Source organism: Ambystoma mexicanum, chromosome 10, assembly GCF_040938575.1.
Source record: "Ambystoma mexicanum isolate Mex_15411 chromosome 10, UKY_AmexF1_1, whole genome shotgun sequence".
NCBI lineage: Eukaryota > Metazoa > Chordata > Amphibia > Caudata > Ambystomatidae > Ambystoma > Ambystoma mexicanum.
Window position 1 is genome coordinate 1,148,479,800 of NC_090932.1, and position 26,334 is coordinate 1,148,506,133.

The 26,334-nt window shown below is 49.5% G+C and overlaps 1 protein-coding gene across 3 annotated transcripts in view; it reads right to left on the reverse strand.

Moving 5' to 3' along the window:
• Positions 1-26,334, reverse strand: part of CNNM4 (cyclin and CBS domain divalent metal cation transport mediator 4) — a 938,359-nt gene that overhangs the window by 130,237 nt on the left and 781,788 nt on the right. For all 3 annotated transcript variants that reach the window (XM_069619069.1, XM_069619070.1, XM_069619071.1), the window contains one exon: positions 13,078-13,259. In XM_069619069.1, the coding sequence (XP_069475170.1) occupies positions 13,078-13,259 (182 nt within the window). The remainder of the gene's footprint in view (positions 1-13,077; positions 13,260-26,334) is intronic.

Genomic DNA, 26,334 nt, shown 5'->3' on the forward strand with positions numbered 1-26,334 from the left:
CTCGGAGCCGGAGCTTCGAGAAAGCCTGTCGACGCCCTCGACGCCTCAGGCGTCGATGTCTTCCTCGAAGACATCACAGGTGCACACGGTCTCGAACGCATCTAGGACCGGGACCTGGAACGGGTACGTCGAGAACGAGTCCCCTTGTCTGAAAGGGACCTCTCCCGTGATTCGTGCCGACCACTCTTGCGAGCAGTGTCTCTCGACCTCTCACGGCCGACCCCACTCGGGGGCGCGGACGGCTTAGTACCCTGCGACTCGAGAATCGCCAGCATTTTCTTCCCGAAGGAAGCCCATTCCTGCGGCGTCACACGGCTGGTTGGGGGTAAGCGACGTGCCGAGCAGAGTCCTCAGAAGGGGACCTGGAAGACTACCGCTGTCGGCGCTTCCGAGAATGCCTCGAAGAGGCCGAGGGGTGGCGAGACCGACTCCTACAAGGAGACCCATGAGACTTCCGACGATGACGCGGAGAGTCACCTCTCGAATCATCCGTCGAAAGCCCCGCAGACTTCGACTTCCGGGGCTTGGACACCCGACCTACCGACAACAACTTCTTACATAAGGCTTTGGACGTGAGCGACTGGCAGTCGATACAGTCATCCGTGTCGTGGGCCTCCCCGAGGCACCAGAGGCATGGGTCATGCGAGTCCGTCACTGACATCTTGGACCCACACTCCCCGCATTTCTTGAAGCCCGGACGCGGGGTCGAAGATGAAGTAGAAGACATCTTCACACGAAGGCTTTTCTCACAAAAACGAACAGGTATGAAGAACCGAGAAGAACAGAACTCCAAAGAGTCGAGGCGTAACCGAGATTCACGAAGCAACACGTTCGCGGAAAAAACGTAACTGAGGCTACGGGCGTCGTGCGTCCTACTTATCACATCGGATGACGTCGGAGGAGGTCCTCGGCGACGACGCATCGACGTCATCGACGCAGGACGCAGAAAAAAGTTTCCGAAGCAGCACCGCTGTGGTGATTACCTGTCATAGATATGGAATACGTCGGAGGACCCAATCCCCTCGAATAGTCCCTTCATAAATTCCTTCACCAGGCGATGAGACCACAAGGACGCCCTTCCCGTAGTCCTGGTATATCGGGAGATGGCAGCCAGATGTATTTTGATGGAGGCGTGAGCCAGTCCAGCTTTGGCCAGCGACAGTAGGTACGGCAGCACTTGAGGGGCCGTAATCCGCAGAGGGTTAATCTTCTGTGCACGGCACCAGACAGAGAACCTCTTCCATTTATGACCGTAACACTTGAGAGTTGAGGACGCCCTGGCCTTTGCAAGAACCTCTCTGCAATCAGCCGGGATATCGTACCCTCCAAACTCTAGTGCTGCAAGAGCCAAGCCTGCAAGTTGAGCGACTGTGGGTCGTGATGATGAATGGCGCCTCCTTCTCTGGAGAGAAGATCCGCGTCCGCTGGCAGCCTGACTGGTGGGGACGTTGACAAGTCCAGAAGGTCCGTGAGCCAGATCTGCCTCGGCCACGCCAGTGCGACGAGGATCATCCTGCACCTGGACTTCTTGAGCTGGTTGATGAGGCGGAGCAGCAACGGCAATGGAGGGAATGCGTATAGAAACAGGCCGTCCCAAGGGAATGAGAAAGCATCGCCCTTGCTCCTCAGCTGTGGGAACCTGCTGGCGAACCTCTGGCACTTGGAGTTCGTCGCCGTCGCGAACAGGTCGATCTGGGGTTTGCCCCATCGTTGGAAGAGTCAATCCACTTGATCCTGGCACAGTTCCCACTCGTGGCACGAGCGCAGCTCCCTGCTGAGTGAGTTGGCGATGGTGTTTCTTATTCCTGCCAGGTGGAAAGGAACCAGAAACATCCCCTGGGCGACGGCCCAGTGCCACAGATCCTGGGCCTCCTTGGATAGGGCTGGGGATCTGGTGCCCCCCTGCTTCCGTATGTAGAACATTGTGGTGGTGTTGTCGGTGAAGATCCTCACCACTTTGGCCTTGAGGGACGGGAGGAACGACTTGAGCGCCCAGAACACTGCTCAGAGCTCCAGGATGTTGATGTGGAGAGACCTCTCCTACGGGAGCCAAAGGCCTCTTGCGTGGAGATCTCCGGTGTGGGCCCCCCAACCCTCCAGAGAGGCGTCCGTCGTCACCGTCTCCTGAAACGCCGGGATTTGAAAGTCCGTGCCTGTAGTGAGGTGAGCCCGGGTGCCCCACCATAGGATCGCCCGACGGAACTCCTCGAGAGGGATCCTGTCCTCGAAGCAGCCCGTCGCCTGAAACCAGCGGGCGTCGAGGAACTCCTGTAGCAGACGCATCCGAAGTCTGCAAAGGGGTACAAGGTAGATGCATGAGGACATCATCCCGAGGAGGGACTTCATGGACCTCACCCTGGCCACGTCCGTGGCTAACAGGCACCGCACATTGCCCAGGATGGTCTTGGTCCTCTCCTCTGAAGGGGAGGCCAATTGCCCCACTGTATCGAGCTTCGCTCCCAGAAACAGTGCTACTTGCGATGGAACCAGGTGGGATTTGGGGTAGTTGATGACGAACCCCAGCTCCGTGAGCAACCGGACGGTTCTCGCCGTATGTTCGACGGCGAGTTCCCTTGTCCTTGTCCGGATTAGCCAGTCGTCCAGGTAGGGGTAGACGTGGATCCCCTGCCACTGGCACCAGGCACTTGGTGAAAACCCTGGGTGCCGACGTTAATCCGAACGGCAGGGCTCTGAATTGGTAGTGGCGTCCCTGAACCACGAACCTGAGGAACTATCTGTGCCTTTTTAGAATGGGGATGTGGAAGTAAGCATCCTCCAGGTCCAACGACGATAGGAAGTCGCCTTCCTCCAGCTGTCCCAGCACATGCTGGAGGGTGACCATCCTGAATTTCTGCGCCCTGATGTATTTGTTTAACCAAAGCAGGTCCAGGATGGGGCGCCAACCGCCTGTCTTCTTTCTGACGAGGAAGTACCTTGAGTACACTCCAGAGCCCCGGAGCCTCCTGGGGACGAGGTCGATGGCACCTTTCTTGAGCATCGCCTTTACCTCCAACAGCAGTTGAGGGACGTGTTTCTCCTTCCTGGCCACGGGAGGAATGCGAGGGCACTTCTTTTGGAATTCCAGCGAGTGCCCGTTGGCCAGGGTGTCCAACACCCAACGATCGGTGGAGATGGACTCCCACACTCTAACGAACTTCGTCAGCCGGCCTCCCACCGGGGTGCTTCGGTGGGGGCCCGACAACCCGGCCGGTTCAGTCTTGCTTGGAGGTGGCCTTGCCGCCTTGGCGACGACGGCGGGATCACCCTTGCTTGCCGCGACCTCTGTAGGCCTCCTGGGAAGAGGAGCCGGCCGTCGCTGTTGAAGCACCCGAAGGGCCCGGGCCGTCTCCAAGTCTTGATGGCCTGTAGAGACTCGTCCACCACCTTACCAAAAAGGTTGTTGCCGTCAAACAGCATGTCCAACACTCTGTTTTGGAGGTCCTGGCGAAAGTCTGAGGCCTTGAGCAATCCTCGTCATCGGAGGCCCAGTTGGCAAAATCCGGTATCGGCAATGTCCACTGCCACCGTTATGGAGTGATCCGACGCCACCTCGCCCTCCTGCAGAATTTCTAGGGCCTCCGCCCTTTTGTCGTCAGGCAGGAAATCTAGCAGGGGAGCTATCTTCTATCTTGAACCAGAGCTCCCTGTCGTAGCGGGCCACGATCGCTAAAGCATTGGCTGCCTTAATCGTCGTCGCCGCCGACGAGATGACTCGTCGTCCCATAGAGTCCAACTTCTTGCCCTCACTGTCCGGCGGGGAAGTGGAAGTTGAAGCCGCCGCGCCTGCTGCCTTCTTCTTAGCCGCTGCCGAGACAACCGAGTCCGGCGTGGGCTGGGCCCTGAGGCACAAGGGGGCGGCATCTGGGACTCGGTACTTCTTCTCGTACCTGTCCCTCTTGGCGGGTTTCGTGGAATGGTTCTTGAGGACGGCAAGCCCCTCCTCCCAGATGTCGTCGAGTAAAGGCACCGCGAGGATTGTCTTCCTCTTGGCCTCTCGTCGTTGGTACAGAAACCCCTCCTTTTTCTGTTCTTCAGGACAGAGCTGGAAGAGCTCGGATGCCCTGGTTATCATGGCGTGGAAAGAGCCAACCTCGTCGGCTGGAGACTCCCGCGGGGGGGGGATTTTGACGACGGGATGTCCGCTGTGTCATCGCCGCAGTCATCGTCCGTCCCCGTCGCTCTATCCATCGCGGGGGGGCAAGGGGGATGAGGGGTCCACCAGTCTCGCAGGCACGAAGGGCGGAGCGGGGTGGACTCTCCTCCGCTTGGTCGCAGGGCTTCCCGACGGGCCTGGTTCTGGCTCCTCCGTCGGAGTGCGTGGTAATCTCGTCCTTATCTCGGTACATAAGGATTGGATTGCCAACAAAATGGCCGCCGAGCTATCCTGGGTCTCGGGCAATGGCTGCGACGGACGGGATGGCCGCTCCACTGGGCCCAGTTTGTCGTCATCGTTGCTATCTTCGATCACGTCAGCAGGGACCGTCCCCTGGGATCGAACATTTTCAAACCTCTCGTTGAGGCTTATGAACCTCTCGTTGAGGCCTATGGACCTTTCGTTGAGGCCCTTCTCGGTTTCCACTAGTTCCTCCTCAGAGGCTGATTCTGAGTCTGTAATGGCCATCGCCCCCCCCCCCCCCCAATTTTTCAGCCGGGGGCTTCACGGGAGTCTTAGCGATGGGCTGGAAAGAGGATTCCCTCCGCGGTGGCAGGGATACTCTGGGCCCAGAGGCCGTTTCCACTGGCGTAGTCTCAGCCGGCTCCGCCAGGGTGGCAGCAACCACTTCGGTAGAGGTTTTAGCCGGGTGGATCAAAGCCCTCACCACCTTAGGTGCATCCTGGGCCTTCGCCTTGGGGGGAGGGTCAGCGCCTCGCTCCCCCTTCGAGATTGACCGGGTCCGTTCCAGCGGCCTACCCAGGTTCTCGGACTTCCTCTTCCCCGAACCAGAGCACTGGCTCGTGTTCGAACGTGCCGGGGAAGTAGCGCCTTGCTTGGCAACCGAAGAGCCCGACCTTTCGGCGCTCCTGGTGCCCGCGGACTCGCGTTGCTTGGCCTTCTGTTGGGGCCCCGTCGCCGGGGCGCCCTCACAGGACTTAGAAGCCCACTCAGACTTCTTCTTCCCCTTCTCACCTGCTGTGCCCTTCTCCAGCCAGGTGGCGAGGCGGGGAACGACGATCTTGCTTGGTCCGTTCCGAAAGGTACTTGCAGAATGCAAAGACCTTCTCCACGTGTGTCTTGTCCTCATGGAGGCAGTAGAGACATCGTGAATGCTCGTCCTCCTTGAAAACGTTATATAACCCGCATCCAGGGGAGTTCCTGAACAGCTTGGATCGGGGCGTCGAGCTCCCCTTGTCCTGGGCCATGTCCGTTGAGGTAGGCCGCAGATCTTCCGCAATCCTCCAAGAAGTGTAAACTCGACGAAAACTTCACCATTGAGGGGCGTAGAAGAATTCCAAAACGGGTCCCCGTTATCGGAAGTAGAAACGGTGGAGCTTGAGGCTCGATCAAACCGAAAAAATGAGAACATCTCCTGAAAAAGCGTGAAAACGCAGTAAAAAAACTCGAGAGCTAAACACGAGGACTCCCAACACTTGAGCGTGCGGTAAAAATCTGAGGATGGCTGCCAGAGGCAGTATGACCCAGAGATCAGTGATTGGTTACTACTAAGAAAGACAGATCAGAAATGAAACTGATACTGATTTTTTCTTTACCGAGTATTCCCAGCCTGATGACAGGGAATATTCATGAGCATGTGAATCCATGCCAGACCCCATGCTGGAGAACGCGAAGCGTGTGCTGCTCTTCGGGCGTGGTTTAAATAGCCTCAAAAGTAGTCCCAGGTAAATATTCCTCCCCAGCCCCACCCGAGTAAAAAAATAGTCCCTAGGTAAAATAGTCCCTTCCAAGCCTCATTTGGCTTGCAGCTCTACAGCATGGTCTGCATCAGGTAAGTTCCACTCTATGAGCCTGGCGCCTATGGCGCCAGGACTGACTCTCCATATGAGCCTGGCGCCATAGGCGCCAGGACTGCACCCAAACAGCCCCTAGCAGGGGTTTTTGGGCTTGCTCAAAATAACGTGATGCCTGCTTCCGGGGTTGCTGGACCTGGTCTGGTTCCCCGGGGGTAGGCATCATGACACCTTATCATATTCCAGTTCACCCTTTATTCTGATCAATCCATATTACTGAGTATATTTGCTTGCCTTCTCTTTCTCTCTGTGTCACTTTGCTTTCCAACACCTCCTTCCCCTCGGTGGCGTCGCTACGTTAGGGCCTGGGTGGATGGCGAGGCACTTGCCTCCCCTGCAGAATGGTGTGCCCTCAACCCCTCACCAGGGACAGGTAAATACCTGCCCTGGGAGGGTTACCAAGTCCGCTTAAAGTGGGCTTGTTGACTTTGCAGAAAAGCTCATTACATCTCGCAGCTGGACAGAGCTCCTTGACTGACCTGCACGCCGGCCCTGCCTATTGTGGCTCGATTGTTCTGCAATTACTCCTTTGTCTTATTGTCTTATCTGATGAGTTCTGTATACCATCTGAGGGACTCCTAACAGCTGGCTGACCTAGTATGTGGGTGTACACTTACAAGATATTTAAAGTTACACAAGAAAGCTTACTTTTTCAAAGTTAGTAATTAAGTCTACTACTTCAAAATAGAAAAATCGGATTGTTTCATAGGGATAGTTAAATGTTCTTAAAAAGTAGCACAACAAGCTGGAGGTTTGTGACAATCATTATCCTAGTGAATTTACTACAAAACCTTTTTTAGCGATTGTTAAAGTGAGAAAAGTAGTTGTGCAAAAAGAAGGCTATTTTCAGGCTTGCATTCATTTTCATTCTGCGACTTCTATTTTACCTTTCAGGATGTGGAAAATAAATATAGAGCAAAATTCTTTTGGCCTAACATGTTTCACTACGGATTTACATATTGTAAGGTCCTTTCATTTGAGATATGTGTATTTTGCAAGTAAAATATCAAAACTATAAAGTTTCCAGTGGCCAGGCATGAGAAGGCCATCCAGTCATGTTTCCCCCCTCTGGATTCTGGGACTTGTATTATTTTCTATCCCATTCGAAATTTAGGGAAACGACAAGTCTCACAATTACAAGCATAAACAGGACTGCGTCGCCTTCTCACGCATGGCCATGGGTAACTTGAGCACTCGGCTCTATCAGGCAGTATTATTGGCTTTGGAATCCAAAATGTTCATATGTGTAGCAGGATGAGCTGGAAATGTATGTTTTTAAATGCCTGAACTGTAGATTGGGTTAAAATCCCAGTTTTACTCTTTAACCAACGTGAGTGATCCGGGGCAAATAATTTATTCTCTTCATGTATAGAGTGGACTGACCTCAGCAAAGCCAACAACTATTTCCTCCTCTATTGCTGCGGGTCACCAAAACGGCGCGGCCCGTCCACAGTATGGCCCCACAGGAGAAACAGTGAAACATTTTGCTATGCCCCGTCATGCTATGTTATTGAGTTTTGTATAGTACACAGTCCACCATTTTAACAGTTTCTTGGGTTTTCAGGATCTTCAAGAGGCAGGGTAGGATACTGATGCAGAAGCAGGGGAAGGTTGCTTTGTTGCAATGTTGATGTGTGCATGATCTGAAAAGTTAAGATTCTCTGCAGTGTGCACGTTTGATATATTTTGTGAGTTGTCTGGAGCAGTGGTTAATGTGCGCTCCAGTTTATGTGATTATTGTGCCTGTCCTTGTGGTGTTTAAGGAGTGTGGGGAGCTGTACTGGTATATCCGTGGTAGGTTACAGTGCTATTTAGGGAATGTCTTTGGGTGGAATGCGTTCTATTGTATAAGCCATATTGATTCATTCAGGAGTTGCATGTGAAGATGGGTTGTTTGTTAGGGGGGTGTAGAATGATTTTCAGATGGTTATTGTTACCATCAATTGGAATGGAATAACACTGGAAAACATTGCTCTGGTGTTGTGGGGTAATGGATGACAGGTTTGGGGCTTGTGTTCGGGCATCTGGCTATTGATGAGGCAGTATTCCAGGTATGGGGCGTGGGTTCTGGTGGTGGGGCAGCAGAATGGCAGATATGGGGCGTGGGCTATGCTGGTGGGGAGGCAGGATGCCATGTACAGGCATGGACTATGGAGGTGGGGAAGCAGGATAGCAGGTATGCAGCTTGCGTTCTGGCCTCTGGCTGTTGAGGAGGCAAGATGCCAGGTTTGGGGCTTGAGCTTCGATGGTGGGGAGGTAGGATGCCTGGAATGGTGCTTGGGGTCTAGGTGTTGAGGAGAAGGATGCCAGGTATGGGACTTAGGCTCTGGTCGTGGGAGACGGGATGCCAGGTATGGGTCTTGTGTTATGGCCCCTGGCTTTTGAGGAGGCAGTATGCTAGGTATGAGGCCTGGGCTATGGCAGTGGGGTGGCCCATTGACAGGTATGGGCCTGTGCCCTGGATAATGGATGGGGCAAATAGACCAGGTTATGAGGCCTGAGCTCTGGTGGTGGGGAGGCAGGATACCAGGTATGGGGGATGGGCTCTGGTGGTGGGGATGCAGAATGCCAGGTATGGGGCATTGGCTCTGGGTGGTGGCGGTGAAAGGATGCAAGGTATAGGGCCTGAGGTCTGGAGATGCAGGATGCCAGGGTCGTGGCCTTTTCATGGTAGGGCTAGAAGGATGCCAGATAAGGGATCTGGGATCTGGCAGTAGTGAAGTAGGATGCCAGGTATGTGGCCTGGGCTCTGGTGGAGGGGAGGCAGGTTGCCAGGTATAGGGCCTGGGTTCTGGGTGGTGGAGTAAAGGATTCCAAGTTTGGGCACCGCGTCAGTTTGGGAAAGCATACTAATAGCCTTTTTATAGGCGGCCCCCTACTTTTGCCTGAGGCCCCTTCTGTGCCTCCCCCTAAATTTGATTCATGGAGACGCCACTGATGCCTCTACAGTTCCTGTGATTACCTGTCTCCACAAAGATCAACCTGGATTGTACCTTGTTTCTGTTATATGCAAAATGTTACTTCCCGAGTCGCCCCCAACTACATTGTGTACTCCGACATATCTGTTACTCTGTGCGCTCCTGACAAACATATTGTTTACTAAGTGAAACCGGACATCCAAGAAATTAATTTTTGGATCACATATGAATTTAATTCTGTCAAATACTTAGGTAATGCAGCCAGAGATAACAGTTCATGTCTTGTGCCATTTCCCTGAAGCAGGCTTGGAGGAGGTGGAGAGGGAAGAAGGGTAAGATACAAATAACGATGCCATAGAATGTTTTGTGAGCTGTGTTAAGATGGATTTCTAGAATCTGGTCTGGTGGACAGATTTTAGGAGGCCACCCTAGTTATGATGAACAAGGAGCTCCGAGAGTTTAGCCAAAACCCAATCAATGTACGTGAATGAGCAGTCAAGGCTTAATCTCAGGGGAGTGCGAGTGGGGTCAGGGGCCTTCAATGAGTCCAAACAATATGGCAATAATTCAATTTAGACAGTACAGCTATTTGTTGTAGGCCTCATGAACACACTGGAAAATTAATCTAACAGGTAGTATCGCGCAAAACTATGATACAAATATATATACAGTCACCATAGGTTCAAATATACATCAAATAAATTAATCAGCAAAGCAGCTAAGTATTTTAGATGCAGTAAATGATGGAACCAGATCACAAGACGATATCCTAATTTAAGGATTCCAAATCTTAAGATGAATGGGGCATTGTGCCCAAATGTCCCAGAAGCCAAAATGTTTCTCGCAAGGATGATCTCTCTGTAGGGAGGATTCAATAGGCTTGTTTTGGTGATAGTTTTAAAGTTCTACAACAATTTTACCTGAGGTAAGTGTTCTCCTTTTTTCTTCCAGACACAAGGCTAACCCAGGGACAGGATACCCAACCCAGGGGCAGGATACCCGACCCAGGTTCGATGACCAAAGGTGAATGGCATGGAATAAGGAGACAAAGGGACTTGTCCCCATTGTTTACCTATAGAGGACTAGGTGAGGGTTTGCGCAGGGCTCGATCTTCCACCCTTTGTTCCAGTGAGAGGTGCCCAGGAGTTGCAGGTTCAAGGATTCTTCTGGTTGAATGGAAAGGCAAGATGCAACCCTTTTTGGAGAAGAAATGCAGAATCCACCAAAGCAGACCTCTTCAGAACTTCACAGGTTGGAGGAAGGCGAGTTCCAGCGGCAGTCTCCCACACAGGCAGCGACAGGCGTCCTTCAATTAACGGTCACAGCAGCTGCTCCAGGACAGGGTCCTGTGAAGGTGGAAAGGTGACATTTGGGAGAAAGCTACTAGGGCCACAAGCTAGCGACCATCTAAGTTCCTGACTCAAAAGCATAACAGTATTGCTTCTGGCAAGGTGGTGCATGAGCAAGCTGGTTAGTCCACCTGGCAGTCCAGGGACACTAAACGCTCTAAACCGCTACATCCCTGTGAAGGCATCAGGACTAGTTGGTTCCACTCACTAGTCCAAGGGCTGAAACACAGGTCAGAGATCAGGCAGAGGAGGAGGGCTTCACCGGACTGGACACAGGAAGGGAAGATGGGCCACTTCAGGAGTCATCTTCAGATCTTCAGTAGGCTGTTCTTCTTCGAGGGATTCTTGGCTCCAGCGTAAATCTGAAGAATTGCTGCAGAGGTCTTCCCTTGATCCACGATTTGAGCTGGAAACAAGTCCAAGCCCACTAATGGTAAGGATCGGCATCATTCAAACAGCCGATAGTTGCAGTAAACACAAAGGTTTGCAGCTAAAATAATGCAAAAACTGTAAACTTGTAACTGCTGCCACCAGCGTGTCTTTAGGCATATATAAAAGTAACCAAAAATCACATTTGTAAAAAGTTAGGGTGATGCAAAAGTAACCCCACTGCCCTTCACTGTAAGGTACTGTGTGCAATGTTAAAAAGTACAAGAATGCAAAAGAAAAACAAAGTTTCCCAATACTGATAGTCTAAAGGGCTGATCAGTTTCCCCATAAAAAATGAGCAAAAGGGAAGTGAAGCTGAAGGCTTGAATTTCTGTCAGAAAGTCAGTACAGGATCAAAATTAAGATAAAAAATAATGAGGTTTGATAGGAAACTATGGAGGAAAATCTTTCCTAACAAGCTGCCCCTTCACAGGGTCCTCCTGCGGATTGTCCAACGGACCAAACAGGCTTGACTCGCTTCTCAATTCTTATGCTTTGTGAACCAGGCCCTGGACCTGCAGACAGAAGCAAAGGTAGATAAGGGGTCTTTAGAGTCCTCGTCAGTCAACATCCTAACAATGACGCCGATATGGACCATTTTAATAATCTTAGAGATGACACAACAGGCAAGACCTCTGGTGTTCCTCTGTGCAAAGAGCACCAGTATTAGTTCCTTGGCGTCACCTCCAGTAGAATGGGGTTCAGCATTCAAAGAGTTAACAGAGTCCCTCCTGACACCAGTTGGGTGGGTGAATGAGTCACCTTGGCAGGGTACTGTTCAATTTAAAAAAAGTGCACCACTAACCACTGGTTGGGCGATGTCTCAACAGTATGGAAGGAAGGCAAGGTGGCGTTGGGGGTTTCCAACAGACATGCCTCACTGATATTGTGCCCTTTTAACTGCCCTCATCCTCCTGAACACAGCAAATTACGATCAAGTAATTGCGAGATGCTGTGAACATGTAAAGAACCTTGCTTAGGGAAGGAAAGGAAAAAAATCATAGTAGGGCAACTGATAAAGGGGATTTAAAAGGAACAGTGACATGGTGCACCCGCAACCACTAGCTGATGGTATGCAATCTTTCCATCGAAAAAAGATCCATAGACACTTTTACATCGAAATGTATTGATTGAAATACCTTTCCATCGAAATGAATATTAATTTAATTTTTTTCATTGAATGTCGATGGAAAAGCATTTAATTCATTACATTTCGGTGGAAAGTGTCCATGGATCTTTAAAAAATAGATGTATTGATGTTTGGGTGGGGGAAAGGGTTCAGTTTTGTAAACGTGGGTGGGGGGATTGGTGAGGACCCCCCCTAATAAAACAAACACCACACAAGTTAGAGGGAGCTGTCCAGTGCTGAAATACATTGCAACTGTATTGAATATATTTCAGCACTTGCTGACACTTCACAAGTTAGAGGGAGCTGTCCAGTTCTTAACCTCATGGAAGCGATTTCAGCACTGGACAGCTCCCTCTTGTGTAGTATTAGCGATTTTAATTGAAAACGTTACCATCTATTCATTTCGATGAAACAATTTTGATGAATGTTCACTTTTAATTATATTAATAGTGATTCAATGGTAAAGTTTTCAATGGAAAGGTTTCGATGGAAAATATTTTCGATGCAAAAAAAAAAATTATATATATATATATATATATATATATATATATATATATATATATATATATAAAACGATGTAAAGACAAGTAACCCGTATGCAGTCTTTCCATCGAAACAAGATCCAGAGACACTTTTTCCATCGAAATTTAATTAGCACCATGTCCTTCTGCCGATTAAGCATCATTTTCCTATAGCTCTTTTGTGGTTTATGAAGCAGCATTAAAAGCACCAGCCAGCTCAGTATCAGAGGAGCTGTTCCACTGCCACATCTTGGTGTGAATCGGCCAGATGCCGAGCATAGTCTCTCAGCACACATTCCTTCTACTTTCTCTACCTTGTATTGAAAGGACTGTTTTACTTTGCATGTTTTTTTCTTTATGTATGGCTAATAAATGGCCCATGAATGGAAGACAAGTTTTTCTTGTGATCGACTGATCAGGTTTTGTTCATTTGTAAAAACAATTCCAAAAAACGATTAAAACACTATCAGGGAGGTCAGAACCTAGCTGGGATCAATTGGGCAGCAATAAGGGGGTTGTAGGGATCGCACTTTAGCTGCATGCCCATCAGGGCTCTCACAGGAGCAGGGGAAGGAATGGACGGGCCCGGGAGAAAGGCGTAGTCACAATGATATGCAGCACGCCCCTCAGAACCTACAGGGGAGACAAGGCAAAGACTTCACCTAGACAAATGTATCTTTCACATAACTTATCCAGGAGCATTTGGGAAGAGGGATCTCACCGCAATAACTATGAGCTGTGTGGAAAAAAGCAAGCAATCTCACCTTCACAAGCTGCATGTCTGTCATGGCCCGCACGCTGAAGTCTGAGGTGTACTGCTGGCCTGTGGAGCAGCTGAGCTGATTAATGCTGCCACTGACAGTAGATGAGACAGAGTCTGAGCGTTCATGGTTACTGAGAGATGCAGAGCGGTTCAGAGCAGTCATGTGAGAAGGAGACCGCAACTCTGAAAAAAGAGAATTAGCAACACTTACTAGAAGGACAAAGCACAAGCACATAGAACAAGACAAACAGTGGCTGCAGGAGCGAAGCAAACCCCCAGGACACAGGGAGTCATAGGAAGACACCGAGTAAGAACAGAGCCGAGAGGACAGAAGTACAAACACGGAAGAGAGTAACTGAACAGAGATATTCCGGCAAGTACATACAGTTGCAAGAAAACCATTAAACAGAGAGGAGTGCATATTCTCGAGGGATTCACACGTGAGAGGAAAATACAAACAGGTACACAATATCAATGGGGTCAATTGCATACTCTGTATCACTGAAGATCTACAACCAGCAAAAGGAGACGTGAAATTGACTCGAACTAATAAATCCCATTATGTGTACACAAAAGATGCAGGAAGTCACAGATGTCGAACACATACTACCTGACATGCTGCTGTGACTGGACCAATGGGACATTCAGAAAAGCTGTAGGTTGTTATTCAACACAGCAAGGGTACTATTAGAGGAGGGGTAATAGCTGATGTTTTCAGAGTGCCAGGTTGAAGACACGTCTCACACCTCGGATAGGTTTCATTATTTAAAGGCTTTTCATGGCTCAAAATTAAGATTTTCTGTTGAATTGTGACCTTAACAGATGCAAATCCAGGGTGCTCAAGCCTATGTTTATACAGTAATACATTAAAAACATTACGAAAATATGCTACAAGTGTCTACATTTTTACAGAATGGCAGCTCTTCTGCACAATGGGTCCTCTGCAGTTGTCTCTTACAGAAAATAATAGCAGCTGTCAAATACAAACATACCCCTCAACTGCAATGTAAAAGAAAATGGACTAAAGGTCCCCTCAAAAACAATGTACTTTCCCCCCTACTTTCAAAACAAACATATTGGATAGTGTCTATCCTTCACTCAGCTAGCATTTACCACAAACTTAATTTACCTTCCCAAGTCCAGTTGTAACTTACAATGCGTGAAGCATTTTGACAAGAAAACAATATACATTTTGTGTTTATTTAAATGAAATATAAACCAAATATCCCTGTTACATAGTACAGTGCTACAGAACCCTCAGGAAAACACAATCTATCACACTATTGCGTTTTAGGATACACTCTCAATGACAGCTGTCTGGGTGCAAAGAAACCTACTACTGCATGAATACATGTTAAAATGAGGCTGGTTTCCAATGAAAAGCATAGGTTTTTCCCTCAATGAGTACTCAAGTTAATCGGGTATTGTTCTTTCCGACTTCAATCATCCTAAAGCTAGATTCTGAGCAGTTCATAACCTCGAAGGAGAGGCTTGGGTACTAACATGTGAACCTACAAATGATATAAAACCTTTAATAATGGGAGCGCTTCCTTCACTTAGTTACAGAACATGTCTGATGCAATAAATGAGACAATCCATATTCCTGCCTTCACATGAAGTTGCAATCGTGAACACTGAAGCCAAGTTTCTCTTCAGAGTACCAGCTCAAAGCACATATGACAGAACCCTGTGGCTGGCTCCTTAGGCTCAGATGTCATATGTGTGGCTGTGAATGGGCCTTTCCTTGAGGATCGCCGTCATGCTTTGTTGCTGTGATTCATATAGCATACATCAGCCATTAGCAAGGCCTCAAGGTGCTTAGAGGTGTCTGCAATGTTCATTCTTTCACAGCTATGGGTTTCCATGCATACCAGAGTCCGGGAAGTGGAGGTTTGGGATGGTGTATGTGCTGCGAGTAGTAGGGTTGGATGTCTGCAAATTTGGTATTAAGCTCTGGAGTGATCCATACTGTATAGTTTTTTTGGTTAATAATAAACTTGCATGTGCATTATTGTGTTGAGGAGCAACAAGGGGTGTATTTAGTATTTTTTTTATTCGAATTGGTCTGAGGTGGCAACTGGATGGCATATCTGAATGGTGGATTGTTCCTTAAAATCAAACGGTTGCAATTTGCCCTGTGTGTATGAACAGTATAACATGGGTAACATCTGGGATCAAGCTATATAAGGCAATATTAGAACATGTGAAGTGTGGTCTCAAGTCCATTGATTTGAAGAGGGTCAGCACCATGCCTTTCTGGTTTGTCGATTTGGTTGTGTGATGTAATAACCTGATTTTTGGTTTGTATTTTGAAATCCGTGCTTTGGAGATTTTTTTGGATGTGCCCTGGCATTCTGTGCTGTGCTGGTTCGGCAAAAGTAGTGTGGGTGCATGCATCTTGTAGGCACCGTTGTGTTGGTGGAATTGGGTTGAGGAGCAGGTTCAGTGCGGTTTCTCCTACATTTGTTTCCATTTAAGTAACCAGCAGGTGTTTGGTTTCTGTTTAAGTACTGTTGAGGAGCAACAAGGGATGTCGTTTTTGAAGTTAACGTGAATCGACAGCAACATGTTGGTATACGTATGACACAGTAAGTGTATTGTTGAATGGTGCTGTTGACCTGGGTGAATTTGTTTTCTATTGCTGATATTCCGAACGAAAAGGAAATTAATATTACAAAATTCTTCAAAGATGTTGCCTCAGATCTGCCTAACAGAACAAAAAGTTGCTCCTTGTTTTGTATATGAAGACTGAACCATGATATTTCTTGCCAGTGAAATCAGTTTCCAACATGCTTGTCAGGGTACAGGCGAAAGAGATTGAAGTTTCAACACTTTTTAAGGCTGTGCTACTATCGCTGAATCCTGCATTGACAGGCCTCTGTAAGGAAGGCATGGTATCAAACAGTAAGAAAGAGACAAGTGATCACAGTTAAAGGGTGTTTATTGAACTTCAATTGGGTCTGAAAAACGCCCACCTAATCCTAAATCTAAAGATGGGAGCAAGCTACGACCATCAAATAATAATAACCTAGTCGAGTCTCAAAATAAAAGGGCCCCTGCTAATAAACCTATTGCCAATCCTTACTTCTAAAATACAAATAGTGTGGGAAACAATGTTATGCAAAAGAAAAGTGTTCAAGAAATGATATGTCAGGTTATTCAAGCCGCTGGCTTCCCTTCCCCACGTTTTCTGCACAGGACAAGGTGGCACACTCTAGCTTAGCACACACTCTGGCTTCTCTGACACAGAAGGCCATGATATGGAAGTTTAGAACTGCATCCTCATGCTAAATTCTCTTTGCCATTCAAAGTCTCTTATTTTAGAGGGACTGATGCAACACGACAAAAAGTTCCTTTCTTCTCAGGATTTTCATTTGTACAACTTCTCAGGCGATTTACTGTTCACCCCAAGCCCCCTTCTGCCACACTCGGACTCACTTTTCTCACAAAACCTTCAATTGATCTCCCTCTGCCGGGCTCAGGCCAAATTCATATACTTTTCCAAACTTTCTCTACTTCATCAAAATCGAAGACCTTCGACTGTGCGCAGGATTTTGCTTGACCAGTCGCAGGACCACTTCGATTCACATTTATACATTCATTCCCTTTCAATTGATCTCCCTCTGCCAGGATCAGACCAGATTTATTTACTTTTCCCACTTCTCAGCTGGCTACCTTACAGAGACCTTCTATTGAGCACCCACATGGTGCCGGACCACTCTGTCCAAGGTATTGTAGCTTGCTTTAAAGTTCAATCACTCATCAGCAATCCAACTTCACTTGCGCCTCTTATCACAAGCGCTTTAACAATGTTCGTTCCAACGCTCACCATACAATATTGCTGCTTGTAACCTTGGCTTCAATATAGACCGTCCTTGTATCGGTGTCCCCAACTCACCAGCTCTGTTAATTTTATACAGACGCTGCTTTGTTCTTGGAGCCAAGGTCACAACCACGGAACCTGGTGATTCTCCGTGCCTCAGCCCTTCTCTTCTAGGCCTTTCGGTCCCTACTTGGCTTTTTTGTTTATTAGATAGCTCGTTTTTTGTACTGGGATGAGGTGACAGCTTCATGTAATAACTCTTTCCTCTCTCGGTCACTCATTTTTTTCTGACTCCCATGACAGAACTTTAGCCTGCTTTCTCGTTCGTGTGCCTGGGACGAGTATTCTGTGAGTGATCTACATATCCCACGGGCCTCCTCCTCCTCCTCTCTGTCCCTCAGGTACCAGTTACTTGGCAGGGGTCAGTGGTTGGGCTGGGCTCTCGCTCGGAATGTTCTCACTCCTTCTTGGCTTCACGTTCTCGTGTCTGTGCCGGACTCCTGCTTCGTACTGGCGCTGCTTGCTCGAAAGCTTGCCTTGATTCCTTCACAAGTAGTATCGGCATTGTTCTTGGGGGCGTCCTGCCCACCACTTCCAGCTCTTCCTGCATCTGAACACGCCGGTTCTCCAATGTCTCATCTTCGTGTCCTTTCGCTCTCCACAAGTCACAGGCTCTGGGACTAGCCGGCACTCTGCCTCCTGCCGGCACAATGTTGTCAGGGGGCTTCCCCTGCGCATCAGGTTCCTCTCTACTCTTCCTCCTCGGCACAGTTAAATATGCATCTCGCATTAAAGCAATATCCTCATTTTCTCATGTCATTGGGTTTGCTCGTGCATTGACTTCAGCCAAAGACAAGGATTCCAGATTCTTAGGCTTATTAGGTAGTCCCATGTATGCCATACATTTGTTGATGTAGGGATTTCCTCACAGGAATAGGAGTCCTTGTCCCCAGAGGGGGCATCTCTCCCGGAGAGGTCCCACTTACCTTGAGATTTACTGAGCGGGGTCGCCTCCGTAGCCTCACAGGAGGGGGCGTCCAATCCCTCTTGGGGATGTGGGGTGAATGACTGCAATTCGTCACAGCACCGTGTTGTGGTTTGTGAACCCATATCAAGCCCTTTAGATTCCTGCATGGAATCGTGAGCAGGACTGCCGTGTTCTCAGACTTGACCGGAGGACTTCTATCCCTGGGACCTTTACCCTCCCTTCACAAAAACCATATGGCTTTATGGATTCTACAATCAGCATAGGGAGGACAGAGGAATCCTTTGTATACCACCTCTAGAGGTCACATCACAGCACGTGGGCCTACCCTGGCTGCCAGAGTATCCCAGCCCTGGCACCAGCGATGAAGTCCCAAATAGCATGTGTGACAAATCAAGAGAATTCGTCCCTTTTCCCGACATGGTATGCTCTATAGTACCAGAGAGTTTTAAACAACAAGACTGGGATGAAGAAACACTTAACAGGTGTCATTATCACACAGAAAAAGAACAGGTCTCTTTTAAATCAAAGTATCCAATCCACTGGGATGAGTACGTTGAATAGCATGTACTCAATGAGCAACAGGGAGAGACAGAAATGCATACGCAGGCAAGGGAAGACCCCAAGCTGCATAACACTGGGTGAAGGCAGAGTAGGCGTGAGCCGGGAAGCTCGCGAGTTTCAAACTCGTACTATACTGAACAGGGAGACAACAGAATCACAGCAAATCCCCAGCACGAGAAGCCGAAAGGGCAGGCGCCCAGAGGAAGGTGGTGGGGATACCCCAGGGACCTGTGGTGGACAGCCGGGTCCCAAACCATTGCTGATACCATCACCAACATACAGCAGCAGGGTGACCGGACACTCAGCGGAACACAGACACGCTGTGAGGAAAAGAGAAAACCAGAGTAGGAAAAGGTTGACGAAAATAAACTGACAGCGGCACGGAGCAAGAGAGATGATCCCCGAGGAACAAGGCTCCCGAAGATGTTCCCCTTCACAGTGGAAGGTAACGGGGAGAATGGAAATAACAGAAAACCCAGAGGGAACCATTATAAAGTACAAGCAACTTGTCCCAGCAGAGGTCATGAGGCAAAGTTAAATCTGAAACTGATGAACTTAAATTGTTATGATATAAGAGAAAGCATTACTGAAAATCTGAATACTGAGAGAAAAGAAGAGTGGCTAACAATACCCTGGGAAAAGGGAAAGGAAACTCTATAGTCTGTGCAAGAACAACATAACATAAAAGAGAGAGAACATTATGAGCCAGAGTCCAGAGGAACTATTCAGTTGAACAATGTACTAAATCAAGCAGGCCAGAACAAGCTGAACTATAATTGCCCACGAGGGAAAGCCTACCAGAGAAATCGTATTTTCCAAGGATACGCTGAAACAAGCAACCAGGAATACAGATCTTATAAAAGATCCCCAAAAGGGATTCACAAGGAGGAGGGAAAAGCTAATAGTCATGAGAGACTATGAGGATTATGTATCAATAAAGAATCCTACAGGCTGGTACCAGAAGTACCTTCAGGAGAAGGGAGTCATTCTCCTGACCTAAGTTCGTTCATGCAGTGGTAGGGTCAGTTAGGTTAGGTTTGGACAGCAGACATTCGTTTGGATATTCCCGAATTACAGACGAGCACTTTAGTTAGCAACATAGACCGGGACCACCCATAGGATAGGGAAAGTTAGGACTTATAATTGTACTTAATAAAATCGTGCAAAACATGTCCTCAGAGTGTCTGCGTCTTTCTGACTCGTGCACATGGCCCCAACAGTCCCAAAGACTCGCACTCTGAATGCTGAGGTGCATGCCTTAGAAATGAAGCAGAAGAACTGTATGGCATATGACGAGTGGCTGAGAGCAGCATGAAGGATCCTGTCCACTGGCTGTAGGACACATCTCTCACAAAAAATGTCACTGCAATGAAGACCAAGAATGATCATCTTGATTACTACTCATGTAGGAAGAAACATCTATGGCCTTCCAGAATCGATAGCTGTGGGCCCGTTGGAGGTATTCCTAGAGAGGAGGATGATAAACCTGTGGGGATATCCTGCTTTCTACCTCAAATGTAGCCAGCACACAGACCTATGAGTCCCCGACAAACTCCTGGACAATTATCTCATCCTGTCCCTGCTTGTGTTTCAACTATGTGGCAGGGATGTAGTACTACTGGTGGTACGAGAGAAAGGGGATTGCCAGTACTAATTTGCCAAGATCTTCATGTTCTCGGACTAGCTTTGCGCTTCAGTCTTCCAGAAAGAACAACAAAGAAAAACGGAGGGACGAGGATATTCACTAGTCCATGCTTTTTCAGGCCAAAGTTAAAATTGTGTCCAACGACAAGCCCCACTTCTGTCCATTTCCAAATGAGGGACTTGATTTCATCTTATGAAAACGGAGTTGTAAAAGGTCAGATTCGTCAGGTGGTGATGATGGGTGTTTTAAGGTTGCTGATCTTTCATTAATTATGTTTTTGTTTCTTCTAACAAATGATGCCATCAAATCTTACATAACAGTGGTTGGCCATGGGGGAGTGCTGGGCGTGTTACTGAACAGTCACAACAGTCCGTTTTCACTCTCCTTGCTAGTATGAGCAGTCTACTGGATCCACAACTGTTCACAATCACCTCTCTGGAGTGCTGCGGGAGTGTTTGGCGTTGGATGGTGCCCTAAAAAACCTTGTGCGCCGCCGGGTGGTCTTGTTCACCCGCCAGACCCAGATCCCTGCAGGACACCCACGAGTGACTACTTTTTTGGGCTCAATGGAGCCGGCGCAGGGAGCTGGAGGAAGGCAAAACACCTGTAGCCAGGCCAGGATGCTGCCAACCACAGGTAACGGGGTACAGTGTCAAAACATTTTAAACCTTGCAGCTTCCTGTGAAACTGACCCTGCCAGCATGAAATGGAATACTTGTATCCCCTGAATTGAACCCACATTGGGGCAAATTCCAGTCCTCCCTTTACCCCACCCTGTCCCCTTTAAACGGAGCATTGCTGCCCCGTTTTGTTACTGCCCTAACAATGCCAGCCAGTCTGTGGTGCTCAACCACAGAGGGACGGAAAACCGTGGGTGGGAGGATGTTCAGGAAGAGCCTGCGGTTGGGTTCAAGGACCAATCAACAATGGTATTGAACTGTGGGGCCACTCGAGATGCTCGCTCTTTTGTCCCCTACTAATTCTGGCATGACTTTGAAGGTGGACAGGGACCTGCCAAGCTAAAAGGGGAAATCCCTTTTGTTAAAACAAAGGAGCAAATCCTTGTCGGAGAATTCCAAACTAAAATGGCATTTTAAACCAAGGGCGGATCTACAACCATCAGTACACGTCAAAGTATGTAAAGCTCCCTCAGTTGAGTACAACCCCTGTTGCCTCGGTGGCACAGCTACACTCACTCGAGAAGAAGTGTGGCTTGACCCATCGGATGTAGACTTATTAGCAAACTCAGACTCTTCTGCTCTACCCAAAGATGTTCTCCAAGATTCATCTGTTCAAATAAAGGAACCTGTGACTCAGCCAATGCAGGCGGAGGCCATAGCAAATAGGTTGTCTTAACGGACCAGAGTCCCTCTAAAGAAAAATGTGACTTAACTGGGCAGCATTCTGTCCTCTTGAATTCGCCTGTGATCCCCGGGCCATCAAAAGCCCTTCCTCCACTCTGCCCAGAGATAAACAATCGCTGAGAGGAGCATTTTACGAGATAATTCCTCATTGGTGGCTAGACTGACAAAAGACATTGCCAATTTGACGTTACATCTAAGTAGGATCACCAATGGTGTGGGGTCACCAACGGCCGGGGAGAAAAGCACCCTCTGAAGTCGGAAGGGACCAGAACTCTGGTTCAACTACATCTGCTAAAAAACCAAGATCCGCTCAACCCTCAGAAGCCCACCTGACCTCTCTGGTATTTTTTCAACGCTATCCAATACTGTCCATGTAACAGTCTCCTATGAATCTTGTTCCAGGGGCAAACGGCTCCTCTTACAAACTTCAAGTGAAGAGTCAAGTGAGGACTCCGATCAGAACTCATCTTGGTCTCTGAAAACTCATCAAGAGATGAGACACTCAGGCCTCAACATCTAATCTAGGTGTGCCAGCTACCATGGAAACCCCCTCTAGGGATGGCCTCCAGGGTGCCCAAATAGCCCACATACAGGCCGTCCTATGTTCAACTGTCGATCACATTATCCCGCTGTCTTAAAACTGTATGAAAATCTGAATGATCACTTAAAAGACCAAGCGACAGGGGGCGTTGGCCAACATGCGAGCAGAGAGGACGTGAGTCCCGACTGCTCCTGTGGACCGCCAAATCATCCTGCTAAACATCCTCCTTGGCTGGACAGATTCCTGCTAAAATACTCCCACGGTGACAGATTGGGGTGGTGCACCCCCGACCGAAGTTGGAACCCTGACTGAGGCACCTTTCCCGAGATACGCGATGTATCTTTTCCCCCAGGACACCGAGGCCCCGCCAAGATGGCCGCCGCAACCCAGCAGCCATAAGAAGAGGGACGGCACCACCCGGACAGAGGCCTGCGCCAGGAACCGGTGGTGGAGGAGCAGGGGCGGACGGCCCCTGACCCAGTGCTGGCGGCGCTCAGGGCGCGAAGGCGCACGATAGGCGCGAGCCCCGTGGCCCGTGCCTGAGATTGCGTGGTACCGCCGGATCGGGAGTGAGGACGTGGACCTCTGAAGACGCTGGAACATTGACCCTGGACTGCGGTGGCCTCAAGGCGCAGCATCAACGGGCGCAGCTGACCGCTGAAATAGACATCCCGAGCCCCCAGGTCAAATGAAGCGTCCGGGGGCATAATCCGAGCGAATCCATCCCTCTGGACTCTGAGCCTGCTGCGCTTTCCCCCCTGCATCATACACCAGCTCCAAGGCCTGGCATACGGAGGCATCCGGACCCTGAGAGTCGCGGCTTTTGGAGCACCGCAGCAGACGCAGAGGCTCATACATCTCTGCATCGGGCCATCAGCCAAAACCAACTACCCGGAGGCCCACCTACGTGTGAGGGCTGTGCCCCCCTGGACCCGACTGCCACAGAAACCATCCTTGCCGAACCACGCTCTACCTGCCGTTGCTGCCTAAACACAGACCTGGAGGTTAGTGATACACCCTCTCACGCACTGGGAGCGGACGAAGAGACCCGGGAGTGAGGTCTTCAAAAGGAGACTCTCCACGCTCAGGTTCGGGGGCTGCCCGCCACAAATCTGCCTCTCTGCCCCCGGGCCTCGTGGTGCCGCTGCCGTCGCCCCTCTCCCAGAGCCTGACCCAGCAGGTGAAAAACCTGACCTCTCCTGGGTGAGGGAACAGCCCTGCACTGCCCTGCATACAACTCCCACTATACCAGAACGGTTTCGGGACCTTGCACCAGACCCAATACTATACGGAACGCTTGCCCCTGTCTCGCTGGCCTTCCCACAGCAGGGATCATAAAAGCCTCCTAAAAATAACTTCCACTGGGAGTTACCTCTCTCCGAGGGGGTAAGGAAAGGCCTCCCTTACCTTCTACTACCCCTCTTGAACACTGGAGGAGACCACTGGAGGAGACTCGTGGCCTCTGTGGTGCTGACTGGACCGGCTGGGCCGGGGAGCGCCCCAGCACCACCATACTACACCAGTGACCATAACACCACATCGGCGCATACCCACGACACCAGGCTGGGTGACCGGGTGATTCCCTGACGCAGCTACCACTACTGCCGAATCCCCCTAGATGAAATAAAAGCGGCTCTCCAACTCTCCAGGTCCCGGGCACGGACCTGCGGTGCCATGGGGAAAGAAAGGCAAGACGACGACAACGCAGAGCACTATGGACCAATATGCCACGAGCAACCCAACAGTGTCAGCGGATACAGAGCCCCAAACAGCCCCCTCCCCGTCGACAGACTCACTGACGTTGAAGGACGTGATGGCTGCCATCGCCAACTCTTGCTCCTCGATGGAGATTAAAATGGATACCATCTCGGCAGAAGTCTCCTTCCTCCGCCACGACCTCCAGAAACTCTCGTCCAGAACAGGAGAGGCGGAACAACGGATATCGGGGGTGGAGGACAGCCTCGGAGGTGTGCACCGGCAACTCGCATAAGCAATGACTTGACTTAAAACATTGGAAGCACAAGTCGATGAGAGCGAGGGCAGATCGCGTCGCAACAATATCTGCATCCTTGGGTTGCCGGAACGAACTGAAGAACCTAGTGCAGAACTCTTCTTGGAACAATGGCTGGCCGATCTCATTGCACCCAGAACCTTTTCGAATTTCTTTTCCATAGAATGCGCACACTGGACACCGGCAGTGAAGGCGATCCCGGGAGCGCCCCCAAGAACGATAATTGCTAAGCTTCTTAACTATCGAGACAAGGACACAAACTTGCAAATGGCCAGAACGAAAGGAACCGTTACTTACAACGGTGCACGAATTGCCTCCACCCCACCCCCGACTACACCCGCGAAGTTCAAAAAGCCAGACAGTATTTTGAACACCTGAAGAAAAAGCTCCACTCCATGAACGTAAAGTATGGACTACTCTTTTCGGCACAGTTAAGGATCCAGCACCACGGTACCACAGTACATTTCACTGATCCGCAGGAAGCCTGGAAGTGGGCCGAAAACCATATCGAAGGAGATTGGACGAGAAAAGGCCCAGCCCCCGGAAGAAGACCAAGAGCACGACCAAATCAAGATAGACCTGCTAGACAACCTACACCGGAGCCACAGGACAACCCTCGCGAAGACGCAGATCCTTAAGCATGCCAAAGCTGATACCCGATGTGCACATAGCCAAACATGGGCTGACCCATGTCTTTTGTAGGGGGGCTTCTCTGACTATGGGATGCCAGGAAAACATGGAAGGTGTCGTGGAGCAACGCGGGTCTCGAACTCGCAACGAGGGATCCGTGACCACACCCCACCGAGCCAAGAAGACAGGCTATCGGCGGCCACCATGGACCCCCCCCCAACTGAACGCTCGACTTACGCTTTAATAGTCGGTTCGGCTGGGGACAAACAGTTTACTAGCTAATTGCACTGGCGACGTAATCGTTTAGGTCGTTAGTGAAGTTCGGGCGACAGATACTTCATGTTGGGGAGGAGTATGGGGAGGGGGTGGGCGATTTACAATGTTTACAATGTTTTCTTTTTTCCAGCTTTTGTTGTTTATATGTTGTTCTCCAGTTGCCGGGTACTTACACAGCTAACCGATCACACAACTTGCCACGTGCTATTCTAATACATCCCCCTCTATATCCAATACCTCCACACTATTACTGCTCCTGGGTCACACAGGGTCCATGAACCCGGCACAACACACTACGTGTGGCACCCACACTAACCCGACCACCGCCGGCTGAACGCCCCAGATCCTTCAAGCTGATGACATGGAACGTGAACGGGATGGGCTCAGGGATCAAACAGCGTCTTGTTGCGCAGTTCCTGAATAGACACTCTCCTGATATTACCTTGATAACCGAAACTCACCTAGCAGGGACCAATTGCACTTTCTTTCGTAGAACCAACTACAGATCTGCACTACATGTGGGGTACACAATGGGATCCAGAGGGACGCTTATCCTGATACATAAACACATTCCATTTGTGCAGTTAATAGTAGAACAAGACCCCAGGGGCCGCTACGTGATGACCCCTGGGGGGGAGGGAAACAATAGCAATTGCTACAGTGTACTCACCGCTGGGACTGGGGGAGGAACTACTAGATGAACTAACTACCCTCATGGCCAAACATCAACCTGACATGTGGATCCTGGGGGGCGACTTCAACAATGTCATGTGCAATACTATGAACCGCACCCATATCAGATATCGCAACCCAAACCTAAATGGCTACTATCTGGGCTTCCCTGATCTTATTGATAGCCTCACTGAGACAACTAACGAATATTTCGAAACAAATGATTACACGGTCGATAGTCCGGTAACAATTTGGGAGGCCTACAAAAAGGTGCTAAGGGGAGAGATAATCTCCTGGACGACCAATAAAAAGCAAGAACGGCTCCAGAAGATCTCTTAGGCTGAGGCAGAAATGGGCAAGTGCGAGAATGGGTATGCTTTTGATCCTTGTCCGGAGACTCTTAGATCCCTTAAGAACGCCAGAGAGCAGTTTCGGAATATTGAGCTATATAACGCCAAACAAACCCACTGGGAGTCCAGGGCGAGGGTCTATGAATATGGGGACAAAGCGGGCAAAATGCTGGCCTGGCTAGAGAGAAGAGACGAGGGTCAATGCCATGTCAGGGAGATTATTACCCCGCAGAACGAGAAGTGCCAATCAGATCGCGAAACAGCAGAGGCCTTTGCCAACTTCTCTGCTGCCCTGTAAAGTGTTAAGATGGATTTCTGAACTCTGACCTGGAGGGGCAGAGGTTCAGAAGGCCAGCCTAGTTTCTTGGAACAGGGTAACCTCTGGACAAGCCAGACC